General features: G+C 49.5%; 1 protein-coding gene across 1 annotated transcript in view; it reads left to right on the top strand.

Moving 5' to 3' along the window:
- The window catches only part of LOC147659610 (glutamate receptor ionotropic, kainate 4-like), a 214,047-nt gene that overhangs the window by 50,722 nt on the left and 144,652 nt on the right, over positions 1–18,673 (top strand). The window contains exon 4 of the mRNA XM_086951606.1: positions 12,729–12,881. Coding sequence (XP_086807732.1) covers positions 12,729–12,881 — 153 coding nt within the window. The remainder of the gene's footprint in view (positions 1–12,728; positions 12,882–18,673) is intronic.

Genomic DNA, 18,673 nt, shown 5'->3' with positions numbered 1-18,673 from the left:
AGGGCTCCCTTCCTAATAGTGAGTCTCACTGCAATGTATGATTGTTTGTGGTCGCAAAACACTTGCAGTTTATCACCTACTTCAAGTAGGTGGTAAGCCACTCGCAAACGGTAGGGGTCCCCAGGGAACCCCTTCCCCTTTGTGAATGCATGCAAAAATATTTATGAAGAGCATGCTGTAGGGACCACTGCCTGCCCATTGAAAATGAAACTGAAAAGTTTCATTGTTCTTTTTTAAATGCAGCCCCTTTTCCTTTGAGAAAAATGGCCTGCATTAAAAAAAACTGCTTTATTTAAAAAGCAGTCCCAGACATGGAGGTCTGCTGACCTCAGTAGGCCACCATACTTGCGAATGCTAGCCATTCCCAATGGGGTCGCATTGTAAAAAGGGGTTCAAAGACAACCAGTAACCAAAGACCCTTTTATGTTGCCCGGCGGTGTCGCCTCTATGACCCACCAATATTAATCAATGAAGAAGCAGGCGCTGGAGACTGGAAGGCAGGAAACGGGGATTTTATTCTCTCCGGAGGAGAACACATCAATTCAGACAGCAAGTATCATCACGAGGTGCTCTAACCACATTTCTGAGGCCTGGCCTCTTATACTAGGGTTTATGACCTTTATTGCACGTAACACATTCTCGCCACATTTTGATATTTGAAAGAACATCCTCGGAATCTCCCCTACAGGCCCGTTCCCACATACATTTACAGTTGAATTCCCCACCCCGGTCGCAACAGGTGCTGATGGTCACGCAGCAGGGCATTCCGCCGATTCACGGAATGCATGGGGTTGATCGGATCTCATAGGGTGGGGGCTTTGATCGGCTCGAGGGTCTTTTGATGGGGAGGGGAAGCTTCTTACTGTACGGGGTAATAAACAGTATCCGCAGGGCCAGGTGGTGGCCTGGGAATAAGGAAGACAAACGGGGACACAGGAAAAGGGGGTTTGCATCAAAAGGATCTGAGACCATGAAAGGAATGAAGGGAGGTGTCGCGCTGGGAACAGGATGGGGTTCTGTGGCGGAGCTGCGCTGAAGAGGGGTTTATGACTCAAGGCATGAGAGAGCGGGGGTTGTCAACGTGCGGGGGATGTTTGCGAGGTTAGGAGAGAGAGAGAGAGAGAGAGAGAGAGAGACGCGCTGGCTATCAGCGAGGGACCGGGAGACCATGATGCTCAAAATGGCTGCTGCTTACGCGCAAGGCATGTGGGAGTGGGAATGACCGGTGCGTGGGGGTCTTTCGTGAGGGTGATTCTGATCGTAACGGCTAAAATATGGCGGATGCGCATGACAAAAAGTGTGGCATCGGAAAAAGGCAAGATGGCGTAGATAATGTTCACTAAACTATATTAATTTTCCACAGTCCTCCCTTTAACATTTCCAAGACATCTTGCTGGCCTATTTCCTATCTATACCTATTGCAGCGGTCATAAGTAAAGGAGAGGAGACTTAGGCAAATGAACTGTACATAAACATCACATTATAAACATCACATTGAAAAATCTCATCATCTAGTAGGCGGGTTCATTGTTACAGAAAAAGTCATAGTATTGCAATATCAGACTAGAATTATGTAGCGAGGGCGTTGGGTATAGATCATAGATACTTATAGTCATTTGGGATAGGAACTGGTAAGTTATCATATAAGTAAGTCCTTTTTGTACTCGGCGAGAGCATAGTCAGTCCAATGGTGGTTGGGAGAGAAATGAGATATAATAAAAATAAAAATCAGAGTTCACAGTGTCTTTGTCGTCTTCTGTTGGCACTGTTAAGCACCTGGATTACAATTCGTTCTGTCAACAGGAATGTTCATGTGGATTGAGCCGTTGGAGGTCTGCGGGCAGGGGTACATTTTGTTTTGTTTCGCCAGACCTCGTAGGAGAAATGCGTTACGGTTTTGGAGCAGGTGCATTTTCTTCCGTGACCCAGAGCATAGTTATTAGGAGGCAGAGGAAAGATTGTGATGAAGAGTGCGATTGTTTTTGAGTTGTGGGGTCTGTTTGTTTCTTGAGTCTCTGTGGTGGGTATTTCCTGTTGCTTCCATCATCATCGAGGCGTTCAGCAGCGGGTAGAACCACATACTTCGTTCATCTTCTCTTTAGGGGCGACCCTTGGTGGAGTTTTAGGTCACCGTTCTGAGATTAACATAGTTTGTGGTCTACTTAGTCGGAGCTCCCTCCCTTTTGACGCAGGGAATACCCTTCTCTGGATAGCTCAGTAGGATTTGGTGGAACTTGGAAGTTCGGGTGGAAAGGTGTGTGTGTGAACAGTCCTTACGGTAGGTCGGAGGAGGAGGGGATGGAGCAGGGCCAAGTTGGGAACAGATCAGAGGGACGGAGAATTTTGAGACAGGCGGGTCCATAACCAGGTTCAGAGAGCGGGGACTTTTTGGCACACGTTGATCATAGAGCAGGGGCTTCAGGTCAGCCCTTTCCTTAGCTTTGTCTGACACAGTGCCTCATCCTGCGACTCCTTACTGCCGTGGTCTCGCCTTGGCCTCCGTCGCTGAGGTTCCACGATCCGCAGTCAGGCCGCGTGCTCCCACATCCGGTCTCTTTCTCCTCCGACAGTGGTGCCCTTAAATGAGTTCGAAAAGACAGTCTTTAGAGATCTTGCAGAAGAAGGTAATTACGTAAACCTATTTCTCTCCCAACACCAAGCAACTGGGGTAAACATCCGCTACATTGAGATTTGCAGCCAACATATAAACAATTGATGATGGATTAGCTGGATTTTCTACAACTTCCCTTTGTGGCTAATTCTTTGGTGTTTTTGTTGGTTATTACATTCATTTGTCGTGGTACGAGGTCTGGTACCCATTCATTGCATTCGTCTATTACAGTAGATGTCAGTTCTTCTGGTAGAGACCCATTTCCCTAGTACGAGTCTTGCAAGGCTAGGCCGGTCTTCAGGGCTTTGTTACCTTACGAAAAAGTGCAACGTGCTATTCACCATAGTCTGATAGGCATCCTTCTGAGGGATGAACATAGGCTAAACGACTCTCCATTACATAAATGCGTCCTATCTTTTAGCTAAACATCCTATTTTCAACAAGGTTTACTGCAACAAGTTCTTTCAGTTTTCGATCTAATTTTAACTTTGCACACATCTTTCTAACTTTCTATATAGATTCTCGCAACTTGGTCATTACAAAGAAACTTGGGGGGGGGGGGGGCTTGCGATCATTATTAAACTTATCCTTGGGGCGGGTGGGATCTTATGGGAAACGATAGGAACACAGCGAATTGGAGCAAGGGGCGTTTTTCAGATTCTCGTTCAGGGCAGCTGATACCAAACTGGGGGCATTCTGGGAAGACGGGGGTGTCTCGATCATTTCTTACTGCTTGGGGTATGGAGACAATTTGGAATGGGGAAGGTCGCATGACTTACAGGCACATTTTTATCATAGAAGCCACTGACAAATAGCTCCCTGACTGTGGGTCAAATTCAGGGAACCTTAGTCGTCTTACCTGTCCCTTTTCTTTTGGCCAATTTAAATTTCATCCATATTTAGCAGAAAAGGAGAGGTAGTAACGTGGCATCGATACAGTTTTATTTAGGACGAATTTGTGCAAATACTTGTGGTATTTGAGGCCAATCAGGAGGTGCACCAGGTTTGTCAATTAGGTGCCAGTCGCTAGGAAGAGGGAAAGTGTGGAGGGGTGAAAGAGAGAGAGAGAGAGAGAGAGAGAGAGAGAGAGAGAGAGAGGGAAAGAAAGAGAAAGAGGGAGAGAGAAAGAGAGTGAGAGTAACAATAGGCCAGACAGTACACGTGTGACATGGAGAATGACCGTGTATTGTTTGGGCTATTCAGTGCGTTACCCAACGTTAGTCGTTTCGGGTCTGTGTTAGGATGTAGAAAGCATGCGGTTTTGGGACGGAAGAGCATTAGGTCAGTTACAAAAAGGTCGCGCATTGAGTAGGGCGTCTTTTTGTGTCGTCTTGCAACGTTAGTCCGTTTTCATGCATCGGACGTGACGCGGCTCCAGATCCCTTATGATGCCCTAATCGGGACTCCAATGTAACCTGCAGAGGAAAAAAGGAGGAAAAGGAAGGGGGAACAACATCCGAGCACATCAAATGTACGGGCAAGAAAGTCCTTTACTTACCACATACTCGTACTTATCTCCTCGGGATATAATCCTTAGGGTCTTGGTTTCTGAAGTCAAGGGGGCGGGCAGTGTGATAGGTGGTTCATGGGGGGTTTTCGAAGGTGGCATTATGGATCGTGTGTAGGGAAACGCCAAAAAGGAATCAGAGGTGCCTAGCGAGAGGTACCCGGTTTTGGAGATGTATCTGGTCATCAGGATCCTTAAATTATTCCCAAAGCTGTGATGTTCTAAGGCATATCAGTTCTTCGGTCAACCCTGTCCCTTAGTATTTTCGACCACCATACCTTTATAACATTTTAACAATCATACCGCATTACTTTACCCATTCTCAGAAGTCGAGGTCCTTCTTCATACGTTAGTTCACACATCTTAGTTGCATATTTTGGAGGCAGCGTATCATACCTTTTGATTCGATCATTAATTCAGGGCCGAACAACCATTCTCCAGATAACCTTTAAAAAAGAGCAGAACGGTTGCGCACAGAGAAAACCCTCCCACCAATCCCCACATTTCACAAAAGCATGTGATGCCTATTCATAGTTTGGAAAACCTTTATTTGCATAATCGTTCAGTACGTAAAATGTGAGAGTGCAATCATATTCTGGTCGGACATGTCGAAGATGGAAGCACATACAGTAGGGAGGTTATTTCGCGGCACAAGAACATGTTAAAAAGGCCCAATTAATTATTTGCAAGTAACTAAAAACGTTTCATTGCGTGATGAGGGATCAGGGGCATTTCAGTCCATAAATGGAAACACAGTCAAGCTCATTGTAATCACATTTCCTAGATGTATACCATGGGTGTGCATCATAAGCGACGTTATGTACCAGTTACAATAAATATCAAAATAAATCGTTCATTGAAATCAACATTTTTACGGGACCCCTTTCAAGTGTTCGTCAAGCGAACCCTCCTCCCTTTTTCATCAAGTGCGCAAAGGTTCGTATATAAATCTTAGTACATCAAGTTTCATTAGCTAAGGAACACCACGAGGCATCCGTTAGTTCCTATTGATACCGGCGCCATTTTGGGCGAGGCCGGTTTAGTCCGGAAGTAGCATCAGGGGCAAAAAATGTCTCCAGCGATTTGGCGGTTGGACCAGGGTCCCTTTCGGCAGTTCAAAAAAACTGTGCTAACAGAGGGGCTGGTGGCGTGGGCCGTCAATCAAGAGAGGGAGGGGGATAGAGTCTTTCTTACCGGGTCATGTTGATATTCAGCCGGAACTTACTCGAGTTCGTTAGCCCATAATGTTCCTGGGTGGTTCAGACGGAAGCTGACGCAGACACGAGAGCACCGCCATCTTGTTGCTGTGCCGCGGTTATTTCATTAGTGATCAATGCAGCCGTTCCCCACTGGAAGCCTGAAGGAGCTGAGGGCTCTTGGGACTTTGGTAGAATCTTCAAAGTCGAGGGGATGTTTGTCGATGGTGGGGGCTTACGCCCAGGTGGGCAAGCGCCCGAGTTGCAATTTCGGACAAAGTTACTCCAGAGGCCTAGACCGCCTTCCGAGGGCCCAGACGCCATTTTGAGATCCTGCGGCAGCCGCTCTCCGTCGTATCTTTCAGGAGTGGAAGAAACTTCTTGTGGCGAAAATGACAGAGCATCATGCTGCTGGAGCAGGACATTTTTGGTTCGGGGCGCCAGGATGCAGCAGTGGAGCCTTCATCTGGGGAGGTGAGGGAGGCTCGTCCGTGCCGCCTCCCTCCCCCGGCGCATCCTACGCCGTCCCTTTGAATCAGGGGTGCACATGATGACCACCCTACACCCCTGATTCCGACTCTTGGGGGATCACTGGACGTCCGGTGTTATTCAGGTATGCCCGCCGGACATTGTGTGTCCTGTGCTGCGAAAATATACCATCCGGACATTGTAATGTTCTGGGCAGCGCAGGTATATGGCCGTCGTCCGGCTGGAGGACATCGGCGCCGGACCAGGGCAGGGAGGCCTCCTACTTGCGGAGGCAGGAGAGGGCTTGTCCGTGTCGCCTCTCCCTCCCCGCCCACCCTGCATCCGTTCGATGGAGGAATTCGTGATGGCCGGACCAGGAGATACGAGGGAGGGGGTCATTTTCATCCGCCCCCTCCCTACTCGCGGCCCGGGGGACGCCATCCCTGGAAGGGCAGTATGGGAAGACCATTTCATTGCCTGCTTTGTGGAGTCTCCGGTACCTTCCCGCCGGTGATCTCCTTTGGTCCATGGCTGCTGGCAGGCCCCGCCCCACACGTGCTATGTGTTTCAGGTGGGCGGGACCATCGAATTGTTACATTTCGAGGACTTCCGGAGTGAGCATAATATGTTTTGTATTTTTCCTATTAGTACAGTTTGTTTTAGAGAGAGTTCTACTAGTTATTCTATTTACTGTTGGTTGTGTGTTTTCTTTACCGTAATTAAATCCTAAGTTATATAATAGACGTTTTTGGTTTCCTTGAGTCCTTTCTTTAACGGGGGTCATTTACACTGGCCTGTAATTGTGTTTGTTTTTCAGAGTGGGGGGGAGCAGCAGAGAGCAATCAGTCCCAGAACTCTAACATGTCGTTAAAATTGGTCTGACGAAACCTATGCCATCGAGCATAATCAAATGGGGTGGTTCTATCTGTTCCGTCTGCACTAGTCTGATTGGGTTTTATCTCGCGCCTTTTCCCTTTCTGCCGGCCTGTTCTTTCTGTCGACCCTTCGTTCTTACCTATGCTCTGCAGAGTCGGGCATTGGGCTTTCCAGTGCCCGAGACGTCTACAGAAAGCACATTGGTTTTGGCTTAAATCTGTTCGTCCTGTGCATAGTGTCGGGGGATTACTTTCGGGTCGTCGCGTTCCGGGGTTGTCCTGTCGACACATCCCTTTATACCGTTCCCTATTCATGTCTACTCCTCGGAGTTGTGCCATCGCTGGCCCTTCCCTTTGCTTACTAGCCGTTTGGAGGGTCGTCCGCCGTGTCCCTTCACCTTTTCTGGATTCGTCACTTTCCCTTCGTCGTGTGGCTTCTTTGCGCCACATACCGAGACTATCGAGCATAATAGGTGTTGTTTCATTCCTACGGAGGGCTATTTCTACCGTTTCTATTTTGTCAAGATCGAAGGATCCTCTCAGTGGCCACTGACTTTCTCGATCTCTTTTCGTATATTTATGCCACAGCTCACTATAGGCTATAGCGATCAATCCATGCTTCATGAACATGTCCTTATTAGGGGTGCCTTCCAGCGGAGCCGGATGGTTCACCTCTAATAAGCGGTCCGGGTAAAACAGGCTACTAACCAGGGGGGAGAAGACAGGCATGACGGATCACAATGGGATAATAGTCAGCACTACCTATCTTATCACTGCTTGCAAAGACTAGACAGAATATTTCTATTCTACGTTGTTTGCAGGTAGTGAATACCTCATGAACCAATCTTGAGCAATCAATGTTAGGTCAAAAATAAAAAATCAATATGGTCAATGGGGAGAATAAGTAGGCTCGCAAAGGTCCGCGTCACCTACCCTTTCACTGTCTGCAAAGAGGGGACCTAATCTTCCCTGTTTGCAGACAGAGAGTCTCCAGAAAACAATCTATAACAGTTAATCAATGGGGGAGGGGCAATTGTTCAGAGGGGGAGAAAGATAGGTCCGACGGATGCGTGCCTATCCTTCGCGGTTTATAAAGGGAGAGCCTGTTGTTTCTCCGTTTGCAGACAGCGAATCTCCAAATAAATTAACAAAAAGTAATACTAGTATTTTCTCATCAATTATCAATCAATTTCAATTATCAATCACTTTCGCAAATCGTCGTATTTACACGACCTTACCCGGACCGCATGGATAGTTTCTTGTCTTCCGAATCCAGCGCCCGATCGTCCTCTTCTCTTCGTAATCCACGTGGCACTCCTGATGGTTCCCAGTCAGGACCGCAGATCACTCGGGAGAGGTCTGTTCGGAACCAGTGAAGTTCGGATGATCGGCTGTCAGACGAGGGTCTATCGGACAGGGTACCTTCCGATCGTTGCAGTCGTTCACTCTGTCGTCAGGACCTCTCCCACTGGATCCACGAGTCGCTGATGGGCCCCACGTTTGGGACGCCAATTGTAAAAAGGGGTTCAAAGACAACCAGTAACCAAAGACCCTTTTATGTTGCCCGGCGGTGTCGCCTCTATGACCCACCAATATTAATCAATGAAGAAGCAGGCGCTGGAGACTGGAAGGCAGGAAACGGGGATTTTATTCTCTCCGGAGGAGAACACATCAATTCAGACAGCAAGTATCATCACGAGGTGCTCTAACCACATTTCTGAGGCCTGGCCTCTTATACTAGGGTTTATGACCTTTATTGCACGTAACACATTCTCGCCACATTTTGATATTTGAAAGAACATCCTCGGAATCTCCCCTACAGGCCCGTTCCCACATACATTTACTGTTGAATTCCCCACCCCGGTCGCAACAGGTGCTGATGGTCACGCAGCAGGGCATTCCGCCGATTCACGGAATGCATGGGGTTGATCGGATCTCATAGGGTGGGGGCTTTGATCGGCTCGAGGGTCTTTTGATGGGGAGGGGAAGCTTCTTACTGTACGGGGTAATAAACAGTATCCGCAGGGCCAGGTGGTGGCCTGGGAATAAGGAAGACAAACGGGGACACAGGACAAGGGGGTTTGCATCAAAAGGATCTGAGACCATGAAAGGAATGAAGGGAGGTGTCGCGCTGGGAACAGGATGGGGTTCTGTGGCGGAGCTGCGCTGAAGAGGGGTTTATGACTCAAGGCATGAGAGAGCGGGGGTTGTCAACGTGCGGGGGATGTTTGCGAGGTTAGGAGAGAGAGAGAGAGAGAGAGAGAGAGAGAGACGCGCTGGCTATCAGCGAGGGACCGGGAGACCATGATGCTCAAAATGGCTGCTGCTTACGCGCAAGGCATGTGGGAGTGGGAATGACCGGTGCGTGGGGGTCTTTCGTGAGGGTGATTCTGATCGTAACGGCTAAAATATGGCGGATGCGCATGACAAAAAGTGTGGCATCGGAAAAAGGCAAGATGGCGTAGATAATGTTCACTAAACTATATTAATTTTCCACAGCATATTGTGCTTGCATGATGAATATTGATGAGGCATGCAATTTGGAACCCCATTTGGAATCGCAAACGGTGTCTGAGACACTGTTGTACATTCACTTTAACGAGTCACAATTCGACGCAATTTACGACTCGCTAAAGTGAATGGTCGTACGTCTGTCCCTTAGCCTCCAAGGTACATTTTTTGCTTTCCAACACTCTGCAAAAGGTCCAAAGGTAGATGTCTAATTAGCACCTAAAACGCAACCTATAAAAATCAGAATTTCTGTTAAACTCCGAGAAAAACATCCAACGTATCCATCAATCATGGATTCGCTCCTGTATTTTCCTGAATGCTTAACTGGCTATTGTGGATAACACCAAATCCCTGGGTTCTAGCCTTGACAACAAACTAAACTCCAAGAACAAATGTATACTATGGGCAAGCTCGCATGTTACTAATTTAGGTTGTTTTGGGTATCAGGCAGTTTATCCCTAAACAAGACTTAAGCACCTTAAACATGCTTGGTGTGCAAACCCCTGGGACCTGGTGCCACTGCACTTACTGCACAATGACTACGGTGATTTTCCATAGAAGCATGAATGCAAGTTCTGATGGCCTGAATCACTCACATAGCCACACACACTCATATATACACACCATAGTATTTGGCTTAGAAATTGAAAATCTCTGGTAGCCATCAAGGATTGATGAATACCACCTGCCTTAAAAAAAAAGCAGCCTATCAAGCAACCCTTCTCTGGCACCATCATAAGTATTTGGAATTCAATTATATTCCACCGGCTCAGCAGACCACTACCACATTTCATGCAACTATTAAAAAGAAGCTTAAACTCCTCCTCTTCAAAAAAGCACATTGTTTGAAACTGAGAAAAAGATTTACTCATTAAATATTCAACCTCTATCACCTTTCCACAGATGGGCCCCATCAAAACGTCACCACCTTGCTGTACATCCTTCCCACTGCCCTCTGAATGCTTCTAGATGCCTCTATATTCTTTTTTTGTTACTTTCTGTGCTTTACATTTGCTGGGCTAGCGGATATTCTACATGTCTGTTTCTCCTACTGGTCTCTCTGTCTTGCTGGTTATCTTTTCTGCCTCTGTTTACTGGCTGTGGTTGATTTTTAACATGGATTGGATTTGTAAACTATTCCTGCTCCTTTGCAAAGGGCTCTAATGACCTTTGGTGGCGTTAGTGCTAGAGAAAGCTACATAAATAAATTGTAGAAATGAATACATTGTCCCTGCTTTTCCCGACCCTCTTTCTCCTGGTCTTTCCAGCTCTTCGCTATCCCTGTCTTTCTCTACCACGTGTCTCCTGTTCCTTGCAGCTCTTCTCTGCTCCTTGCCTTTATCACCCCAGATTCTTCTGCTCCTTCGCATCTCTCTTCTGGTCCATGACTTTCTCACTTCCTTTAATTGATTGACTTTCAGCTCTCCTCTGGTCCCTGACTTTCTCACCCCTGTTTCTTTGTGCCTTTTAACTTTCCACTGGCACATGCCTTCCACACTCCTGCTTTTCCTGCTTCTTGCAGCTGTCTTCTCCTTACCTTTTCTCACCCCTGATTCTGCTGTTCAGTTCCTTTCTGATCTCCTCTGCTCCTTGCCTTTTCTCACCAGTTTCTCCACTTATTGCATTTTCTCATCCCTGTTTCTCCACTCCTTGCCATTTCTCACGGCTGTTTCTCTGCTCCTTGCCTTTTCTCACGGCTGTTTCTCTGCTCCTTGCCCCTTCTCACCCCTGATTCTCAGCTCCTTGCCTTTTCTCATCCCTGTTTGTCTGCACCTTGTCTTTTCCCACCCCTGTTTCTTAATCAGCTTCTGGCATTTTTATGCCCCTGTTTCTCAGCTCCTTGCCTTTCCTCTCTCCTGCTTCTTCGCTCTGTGCTCTTTTGTGCCCCTGTTTCTCTGTCCCTTGCAGATGTCTCAGCTCCTTCCCTTTTCTCATTCCTATTTCTCCGCTCCTTGCCTTCTCACCCCTGTTTCTCATCTCCTTGCCTTCTCTCATCCATGTTTTCTGCCCCTTGCTTTCTCTCACCCCAGTTTCTCTGTTCCTTGTCTTTTCGCACCCCTGTTTTCTGCCCCTTGCTTTCTCTCACCCCTGTTTTCTGCCCCTTGCTTTTTCTCTGCTCCTTGCTTTCTCTCACCCCTGTTTCTCTGCTCCTTGCTTTCTCTCACCCCTGTTTCTCTGCTCCCTGCCTCTTCTCGCCCCTGTTTTCTGCCTCTTGCTTTCTCTCACTGCCGATTCTCTGCTCCTTGCCTTCTCTCACCCCTGTTTTCTGCCCATTGCCTTCTCTCACCCCTGTTTCTCTGCTCCTTGCCTCTTCTCACCCCTGTTTTCTGCCCCTTCCTCTCCCTCACCCCTGTGTCTCTGCCCCTTGCTTTCTCTCGCCCCTGTTTCTCTGCTCCCTGCCTCTTCTCACCCCTGTTTTCTGCCCCTTCCTCTCCCTCACCCCTGTGTCTCTGCCCCTTGCTTTCTCTCGCCCCTGTTTCTCTGCTCCCTGCCTCTTCTCACCCCTGTTTTCTGCCCCTTGCTTTCTCTCACCCCTGTTTCTCTGCTCCTTGCCTCTTCTCACCCCTGTTTTCTGCCCCTTCCTCTCCCTCACCCCCGTGTGTCTGCCCCTTGCTTTCTCTCGCCCCTGTTTCTCTGCTCCCTGCCTCTTCTCACCCCTGTTTTCTGCCCCTTGCCTCTTCTCACCCCTGTTTTCTGCCCCTTGCTTTCTCTCACCCCTGTTTCTCTGCTCCGTGCCTCTTCTCACCCCTGTTTTCTTGCCCTTCCTCTCCCTCACCCCTGTGTTTCTGCCCCTTGCTTTCTCTCACCCGTTTATCTGCTCCCTGCCTCTTCTCATCCCTGTTTCTCTGCCCCTTGATTTCTCTCACCCCTGTTTCTCTGCTCCCTGCCTCTTCTCATCCCTGTTTCTCTGCTCCTTCCTCTTCTCACCCCTGTGTCTCTGCCCCTTGCCTTCTCTCACCCCTGTTTTCTGCCCATTGCCTTCTCTCACCCCTGTTTCTCTGCTCCTTGCCTCTTCTCACCCCTGTTTTCTGCCCCTTCCTCTCCCTCACCCCTGTGTCTCTGCCCCTTGCCTTCTCTCACCCCTGTTTTCTGCCCATTGCCTTCTCTCACCCCTGTTTCTCTGCTCCTTGCCTCTTCTCACCCCTGTTTTCTGCCCCTTCCTCTCCCTCACCCCTGTGTCTCTGCCCCTTGCTTTCTCTCGCCCCTGTTTCTCTGCTCCCTGCCTCTTCTCACCCCTGTTTTCTGCCCCTTGCTTTCTCTCACCCCTGTTTCTCTGCTCCTTGCCTCTTCTCACCCCTGTTTTCTGCCCCTTCCTCTCCCTCACCCCTGTGTCTCTGCCCGTTGTTTTCTCTCGCCCCTGTTTCTCTGCTCCCTGCCTCTTCTCACCCCTGTTTTCTGCCCCTTGCCTCTTCTCACCCCTGTTTTCTGCCCCTTGCTTTCTCTCACCCGTTTCTCTGCTCCCTACCTCTTCTCATCCCTGTTTCTCTGCCCCTTGCCTTCTCTCACCCCTGTTTCTCTGCTCCCTGCCTCTTCTCACCCCTGTTTTCTGCCCCTTGCAGCTGTCGTCGGCCCTGCTCTTCGACGCCGTGTACACCGTGGTGAGTGCGGTACAGGAGCTGAACCGGAGCCAAGAGATCGGCGTGAAGCCGCTGTCCTGCGGCTCTGCCCAGATCTGGCAGCACGGCACGAGTCTGATGAACTACCTGCGAATGGTGAGAAGGGACTGAAGTCTGGCGCGTGCCCTGGGGTACTGTCGCTGCGCGGGCACTCTGGGGCGCAGTGTGTGGGTACTGAGGGGCACACATCTAGTGCACTGTGAGAGCGCGTAGCGGCATAGCTTTGATAAAATGTACTGGCACCGACTGGCATGGCTGTGGTGCACCAAGCTGGCACTGGGCAGCAAAGCTGAGTCGCCTGGCACTATGCCTTAGAGTACAGATACCGTGGCACTGTACGGACATCTGCAGGTGCTCCGTTCTGGGCCTCGTGCTCTGTACAGTCACCCAGTCAGGGCTTTAAGTGGGCCGGGTCTCAAGGGGTCTGAGCACCGGCAGTTTTTTTCTGGGGGCCTCGAAAGGGGTCTCTATTGGGCTCTGTTTTGAGCCTGACACAGGCAGCCCGTTTTTTTCCCGGACTGCAATGACCGCTGTTTGCTGTCACTGCAGTCCGGAAGAAAGTGCTATGGCTCAAAACAACGCCCGATAGAGACCCGTTTCGAGACAGCACCAGGCACAAGGATGTGCGCTGCTCACACTGCTCACTTCTCAGTAGTAGATCAGTTACAGCATGACAGGGGAGCGTTGTGGGGGAAGGGAAATCTTTTAAGAGTCATTTTCTTTCTGGATTTCCCTTCTCTTTCTGAAACTCAGGAGCAGCAATATGTGGTAGGGTCACCAAGGATTTAATTGTAAGCTTTGTCAATATTATATACAAGTTATAGTTGCAGCTTATTTATCTTCTGCAAGTAATAACCATTGACAAAGCCAATATTACTTACTTATTGTAGGTATGATGTTACTTGTATCAAATATCTGGATGCAATGACGGAAACAGCAAAATACAAGTCGGGCGGCACACTATGCTAAGCACAGATTTTTTGCGTAAGTGATTTAAAGCCACGCCCCTAATTACACTGGCCACGCCCCTTTGAAAGACCCCCCAGTTTTTTCATCCCACTTAAAGCCCTGCACCCAGTGCTGTGTGCCCGAGGGCTTGCATGATCTGTACTATTGGACAGGGGAATTACCGCGGTGCACTGAAACAGATTCCAGTGACAGGCCTTTGGTGTATACTTCAAGTTTCCACAGTTATGGTACTTTGCACTTTATAAATGTTTTCTGTCAATCATTTAGCTCGTCTCTGGTGTGCCTCACAGAAAAGCACAGCATGAGTGCCCTGTGCTGCCACCGCTTTCAGGCGCTAGCACCGATCAGAATTGTCGTGGTGTACACTACGGCCATTGAGTTACCTGGATACCTGAAGGTGTTGTGGAAGCACAAGTGGTAAGATTTATGTGCAAAGTGTTAGAAGCAGGTGGCCTGGTGTGTTGTGCATTTGCCCTTGTATGGGACTTGGACACTCGGAGACCAGGTGACACTGTTCAAGTGAACCTTTACAGGACATAATTGGCAATGCCGTGGTGCACATTACAGACACCCATGAGCTGGGCTGGGATTACAGTCTAGGGCATGGTTGTAGTGAGCATTACTGACACCCAGTGGCTGTGCTGTGGTGAAAATGACAGACAGTCAGTGACTGGACTGTGGTTACAGTCAGTGACATGGCTGTTAAGCGCGCCACTGACACCCAGTGGTGAAAATGAAAATGACAGAAAATGAGTGGCAAAGCGGTGGGGTGCACATCACTGGCATCCGGTGGGTCGGCTGCGGCTACTGGCAGTCACAGTGGTATGACTGTGGTGCACATTACTGAGATTCAGTGGTTGCACTGTGGTGAAAATTACAGAAGCCAGTGGGATGGCTATGGTGTACAGTATAGGCACCAGGTGGTGTGGTTTTAGTCAATCAATCGATCAGGGGCTTGTAAAGCGTGGCTAGTCACCCGTGAGGGTCTTATAGTCGCCGGGACGGGGGGTGGGGGGGAGGCTGCTGGTTGAACTGGGTGGAGGATCATTCGAAGAGCCATGTTTTGAGGTCCTGCCTGAATTGGGTCAGTGACCCTGATTGTCTGAGGTGCAGGGGCAGGGAGTTCCATGTCATGGTGGCGAGGTAGGATAACAATCTTCCTCCGGTTCTGGTCTTGTGGATCCTTGGGAAGGAGGCGAGTTGGGAGCAGGGCCGGACTGGCCATAGCGGGCACCGGGCAATCCCCTGGTGCGCCGAACGGGTGGGGGCCGTTTTTGTTACAGGGCCGTTTTCATCCTGTACCAAAATCAGCCGAAAACCAGCCCAGGCAAAGAGCGTGGCGGCACCGCTAACCCCCCCTCCCTGAGTGGGGAAGGGGGGGCCGGCCGATCACTTTTCCAGGGCCGGTTGTCGTTTCCAGTCCGGCCCTGGTTAGGAGGATTGGGGTTGTTTGGTGAGCACTTGGAATGTGAGGCGGTGGTTCAAGTATGCTGGTCCTTCATTGTGCAGGGCTTTGTAGGCGTGAGTGAGAAGCTTGAAAGTGACTCTCTTGTTGAGTGAGAGCCAGTGGAGTTGTCGGAGGTGTTGTGTGATGTGGCTGCGACAGGGAATGTCGAGGACCAGTCTGGCTGCAGAGTTTTGGACATATTGTAGTTTCCTTAGCTGCTACTGGGTGACGCTTGCATAGAATGTGTTGCCGTAGTTGAGTCTGCTGGTGATGAGTGCATGGGTGACCATCCTTCGTGGTTCTGTGGGGATCCATCTGAAAGTCTTTCAGAGCAGTCGGAGCGTGTGGAAGCAGGCTGAGGAAACAGCATTGATTTGGTTGTCCATCGTGAGCGAAGAGTCCAGTATGATGCCAAGATGGTCCTTCGGGGTGGGAGGGGGCACCCAGAGCGGCTGGCTACCAGGAGTCGTCTCAGGCTGACGCAATGGGTTCCAGGATGAGAACTTTGGTCTTGTCCGAGTTGAGTTTGAGGCAGCTGTCTTTCATCCATGTTGCGACGGCCTTCACTCCACTGTGTAAACTTGTTCTGAAGGTTGAGGGTTCATTGGTGAGGGAGAGGATCAGCTGGGTGTTGTCGGTGTAGGAGGCGATGATGGATCCATGGCTTCTGACGATGGCTGCATGTACATGTTGAAGAGGGCGGGGCTCATGGAGGAACCCTGGGGGACTCCACAGATAATATCTGTGGTTCTGAGAGTAATGGTGGTAGTCTGACTCGCTGGGTCCAGCCAGTGAGGAAGGAGTGAATCCAGTCCAGAGCCCTGTCGTGGATGCATCGTGGAGTCTGCTGATTAGGGTGTAGTGGGAGACGGTGTTGAAGGCAGCCAAGAGGTCTTGTAGGAAGAAGGCTGCTGTCTCGGCCCAGTCGAGGAGGGAGCGGATGTTGTCTGTGGTGGCGAGAAGTGCAGTCTCTGCTGTGGTTGCTTCGGAAGCCGAATTGGGAGGTGTACAGGATGTAGTTGACTTCGATGAACGCGGAGAGTTGGGCATTGATGGCCTTCTCAATGACCTTGGCTGGGAAGGGGAGGAGGGAGATTGGTCTGAAGTTATTGCGGTCCGTCAGATCGGAGGATGGCTTCTTCAGCAGGGGGTTGATCTTGGTGTGTTTTCAGTATTCGGGGAAGGTGGCATTTTCGATGGAGCAGTTGATGGTACAGCGGAGCTGGGGGGCGATGGCGGCGGCTGCGCTGTGATACGGGCAAGGGCCCATTAGGACCCCTGAGTGGATGCTTTTCATGGTCTTGCAGCGTGTCCTCTGTGTTGAGTGGGGTCCAGCAGAGCACGGTCTGTTGAGGGGCGGCTTGGATGTCTGCGATGGTGGTGAGTGTAGAGGTCATGTTGAGGGTGTTGAAGCTGTTGTAGATCTTTCTGATCTTGTGGTGGAAGAAAGTACCAAGTGTGTTGCAGAGGTCTTGGGATGGGGGGGATGTCTGCAGTCTCACTATTGGGCCTGGCGGACTTGAAGATTGCGTGAGTTTCCAGGGTTTTGATGCTCCTCCATTTCGTCTTGAGATGTCTGCAAGTGCGTCTGAACTCATGGATGGCGGGGGTGAACAAGCTGGCCACCTTGAATCGTTGTTTTTCAGGTCTTCTTTCGAGGGGTGCGGCGCAGTTGGATATCCATTGGGGGAGGTTACATGCTGCGGTATTGGCACCCGTGGGCGTTGGCGGAGTGGTTATGCTGAGAGATTTGATGAGGAGTTCTTTGGTGGTCTTGATCCAGCTGCGGCTGGGGAGGTGATGATGATGGTGGTGTACAGGGGGCGTGTCGAAGTCGAGGTGTACCAAGTGATGGTCGGTCCAGGAGAGTTCGATGGTGTGGCTGATGTTCCAGCTTGCGGAGAAGACTGGGGCCAGCGTGTGTCCGGCTGTGTGGGTCGTTGCGGTGACTAGCTGCTTCAGGCCGATGTTGGCAAGATTCTCCAGGAGGGAGGCAGGGTTCTGGTTGCTGGGGTTGTCCAGGTGGATGTTGAGGTCTCCGAGTAGGATGTAGTCAGTGGATGCGAGCCCACTGCACAGGAGCCAGTAAGCATGCCTGTGCTCCGTAAACACAGAGCATTACTGCACTGTAATTTGCTGTAAAAGTCCTGCTTAGAGTGATGTTGTGTGGAAAGAGGCAGTCTATCTGTCTATCCTGTGCCTGGGCACCATTTAGATGGGATGAGGCCAATAGGGAAGAGATTGAAATCCCACTTAGACAAGGGTGTCCTAAGCAGGTCCCACGTCAAACTTAAAAACATATACACTGACTATGAAATTAGTGCAGCAGTCCACATTGATGTTTACTGGATGAATGAATTATGGCACTTACCTCAGGGAACCTCAGGTTATGAAGCGTATCTTACTAGTGGTGCATGGAGGCTTCAGAAAATATGGTAGTTTAGATCATTAGGAAATTAAGGATACCATAGAAAGTGGTGTACAGGTGAATGGAGGGTTGTAAGTTTGTGCTGTTGTTCAACGTGGTCTGAAAGAAGGCGCCAATTGCATATAATAACATTGAAATGTTGAGCGATCCATTGAAAACAGTTGAGTGCTCTGGGCTTCTTATGACTGGTAGAAGCCCAGAGAATCAACATTCCAATGTTTGTTCACAGCTGTTGCTGTGAACAAAGACCTCAAGGAGCCCAAAGGGATTTCAACCCCCAACTGGGTCCCTGAGGACTTTATTTGACAAATTAGAACATTCTGCCATCTACTGGGTTGAATGTTGTAATAGACTTAGAGCCCTCTGTAGGGGCTCTACTAGCGATTAAAGGCCTGCTCCTTCGTTAAAGGCCCTCACCGAAAGCTGGAGCGGGACTGTAAAGACCGGTAGAGCCCACTACAGTGGGCTCTAAGGTTATAATAATGCCCGTCTTGCCGATCTACTGACAAAGAAAGTGAGGAAAGGGCACGCTTATAGGCAACAGCATTATTGTGGAACCAAGAAGGTGATGCATTGTTGAAATGGCATGCGTAGTACTCTTTGGGTACATAGCGCCTTGGCTAACACCAGGCATGGGGACCTATGGGTAGCGCTGTATTTAACTGTGTCCCAAATGTCTCATTGTGTAACACACAGCTTAGAGACCCCGAGAAAGATAGCACATTGGATAAACTGGGTAAAGTGGAGTATTGGAGACCTGGGTTTGTGGACTCCTTTAAAATAGTTATGTATTGGGTACACCAGTATTATGAATCGTGGGTAAAATAGATTATTATCTACCAAAATGCAAAGCTTACTTGTAGAACGTAGATTATTGGTTAAGATCACGCTCTGGAACCTGTTTGTTACTGTTTAACACAACACATGTGGCCTTGGAGAAGGTGGCGTATTGTTACACATCGGGCCCGGTGGCATTTGCGAAGGTGGCCCACTTACTACATGCAATGAGGCCTTGTTGTGGATGGTTTATGGGTAAATGGTGTT

Source organism: Lissotriton vulgaris, unplaced genomic scaffold (genome assembly GCF_964263255.1).
Source record: "Lissotriton vulgaris unplaced genomic scaffold, aLisVul1.2 SCAFFOLD_401, whole genome shotgun sequence".
NCBI classification, from domain to species: domain Eukaryota; kingdom Metazoa; phylum Chordata; class Amphibia; order Caudata; family Salamandridae; genus Lissotriton; species Lissotriton vulgaris.
Note: the sequence above shows the minus strand (reverse complement) of the source record. Positions and strands in the feature narration are given on the sequence as shown.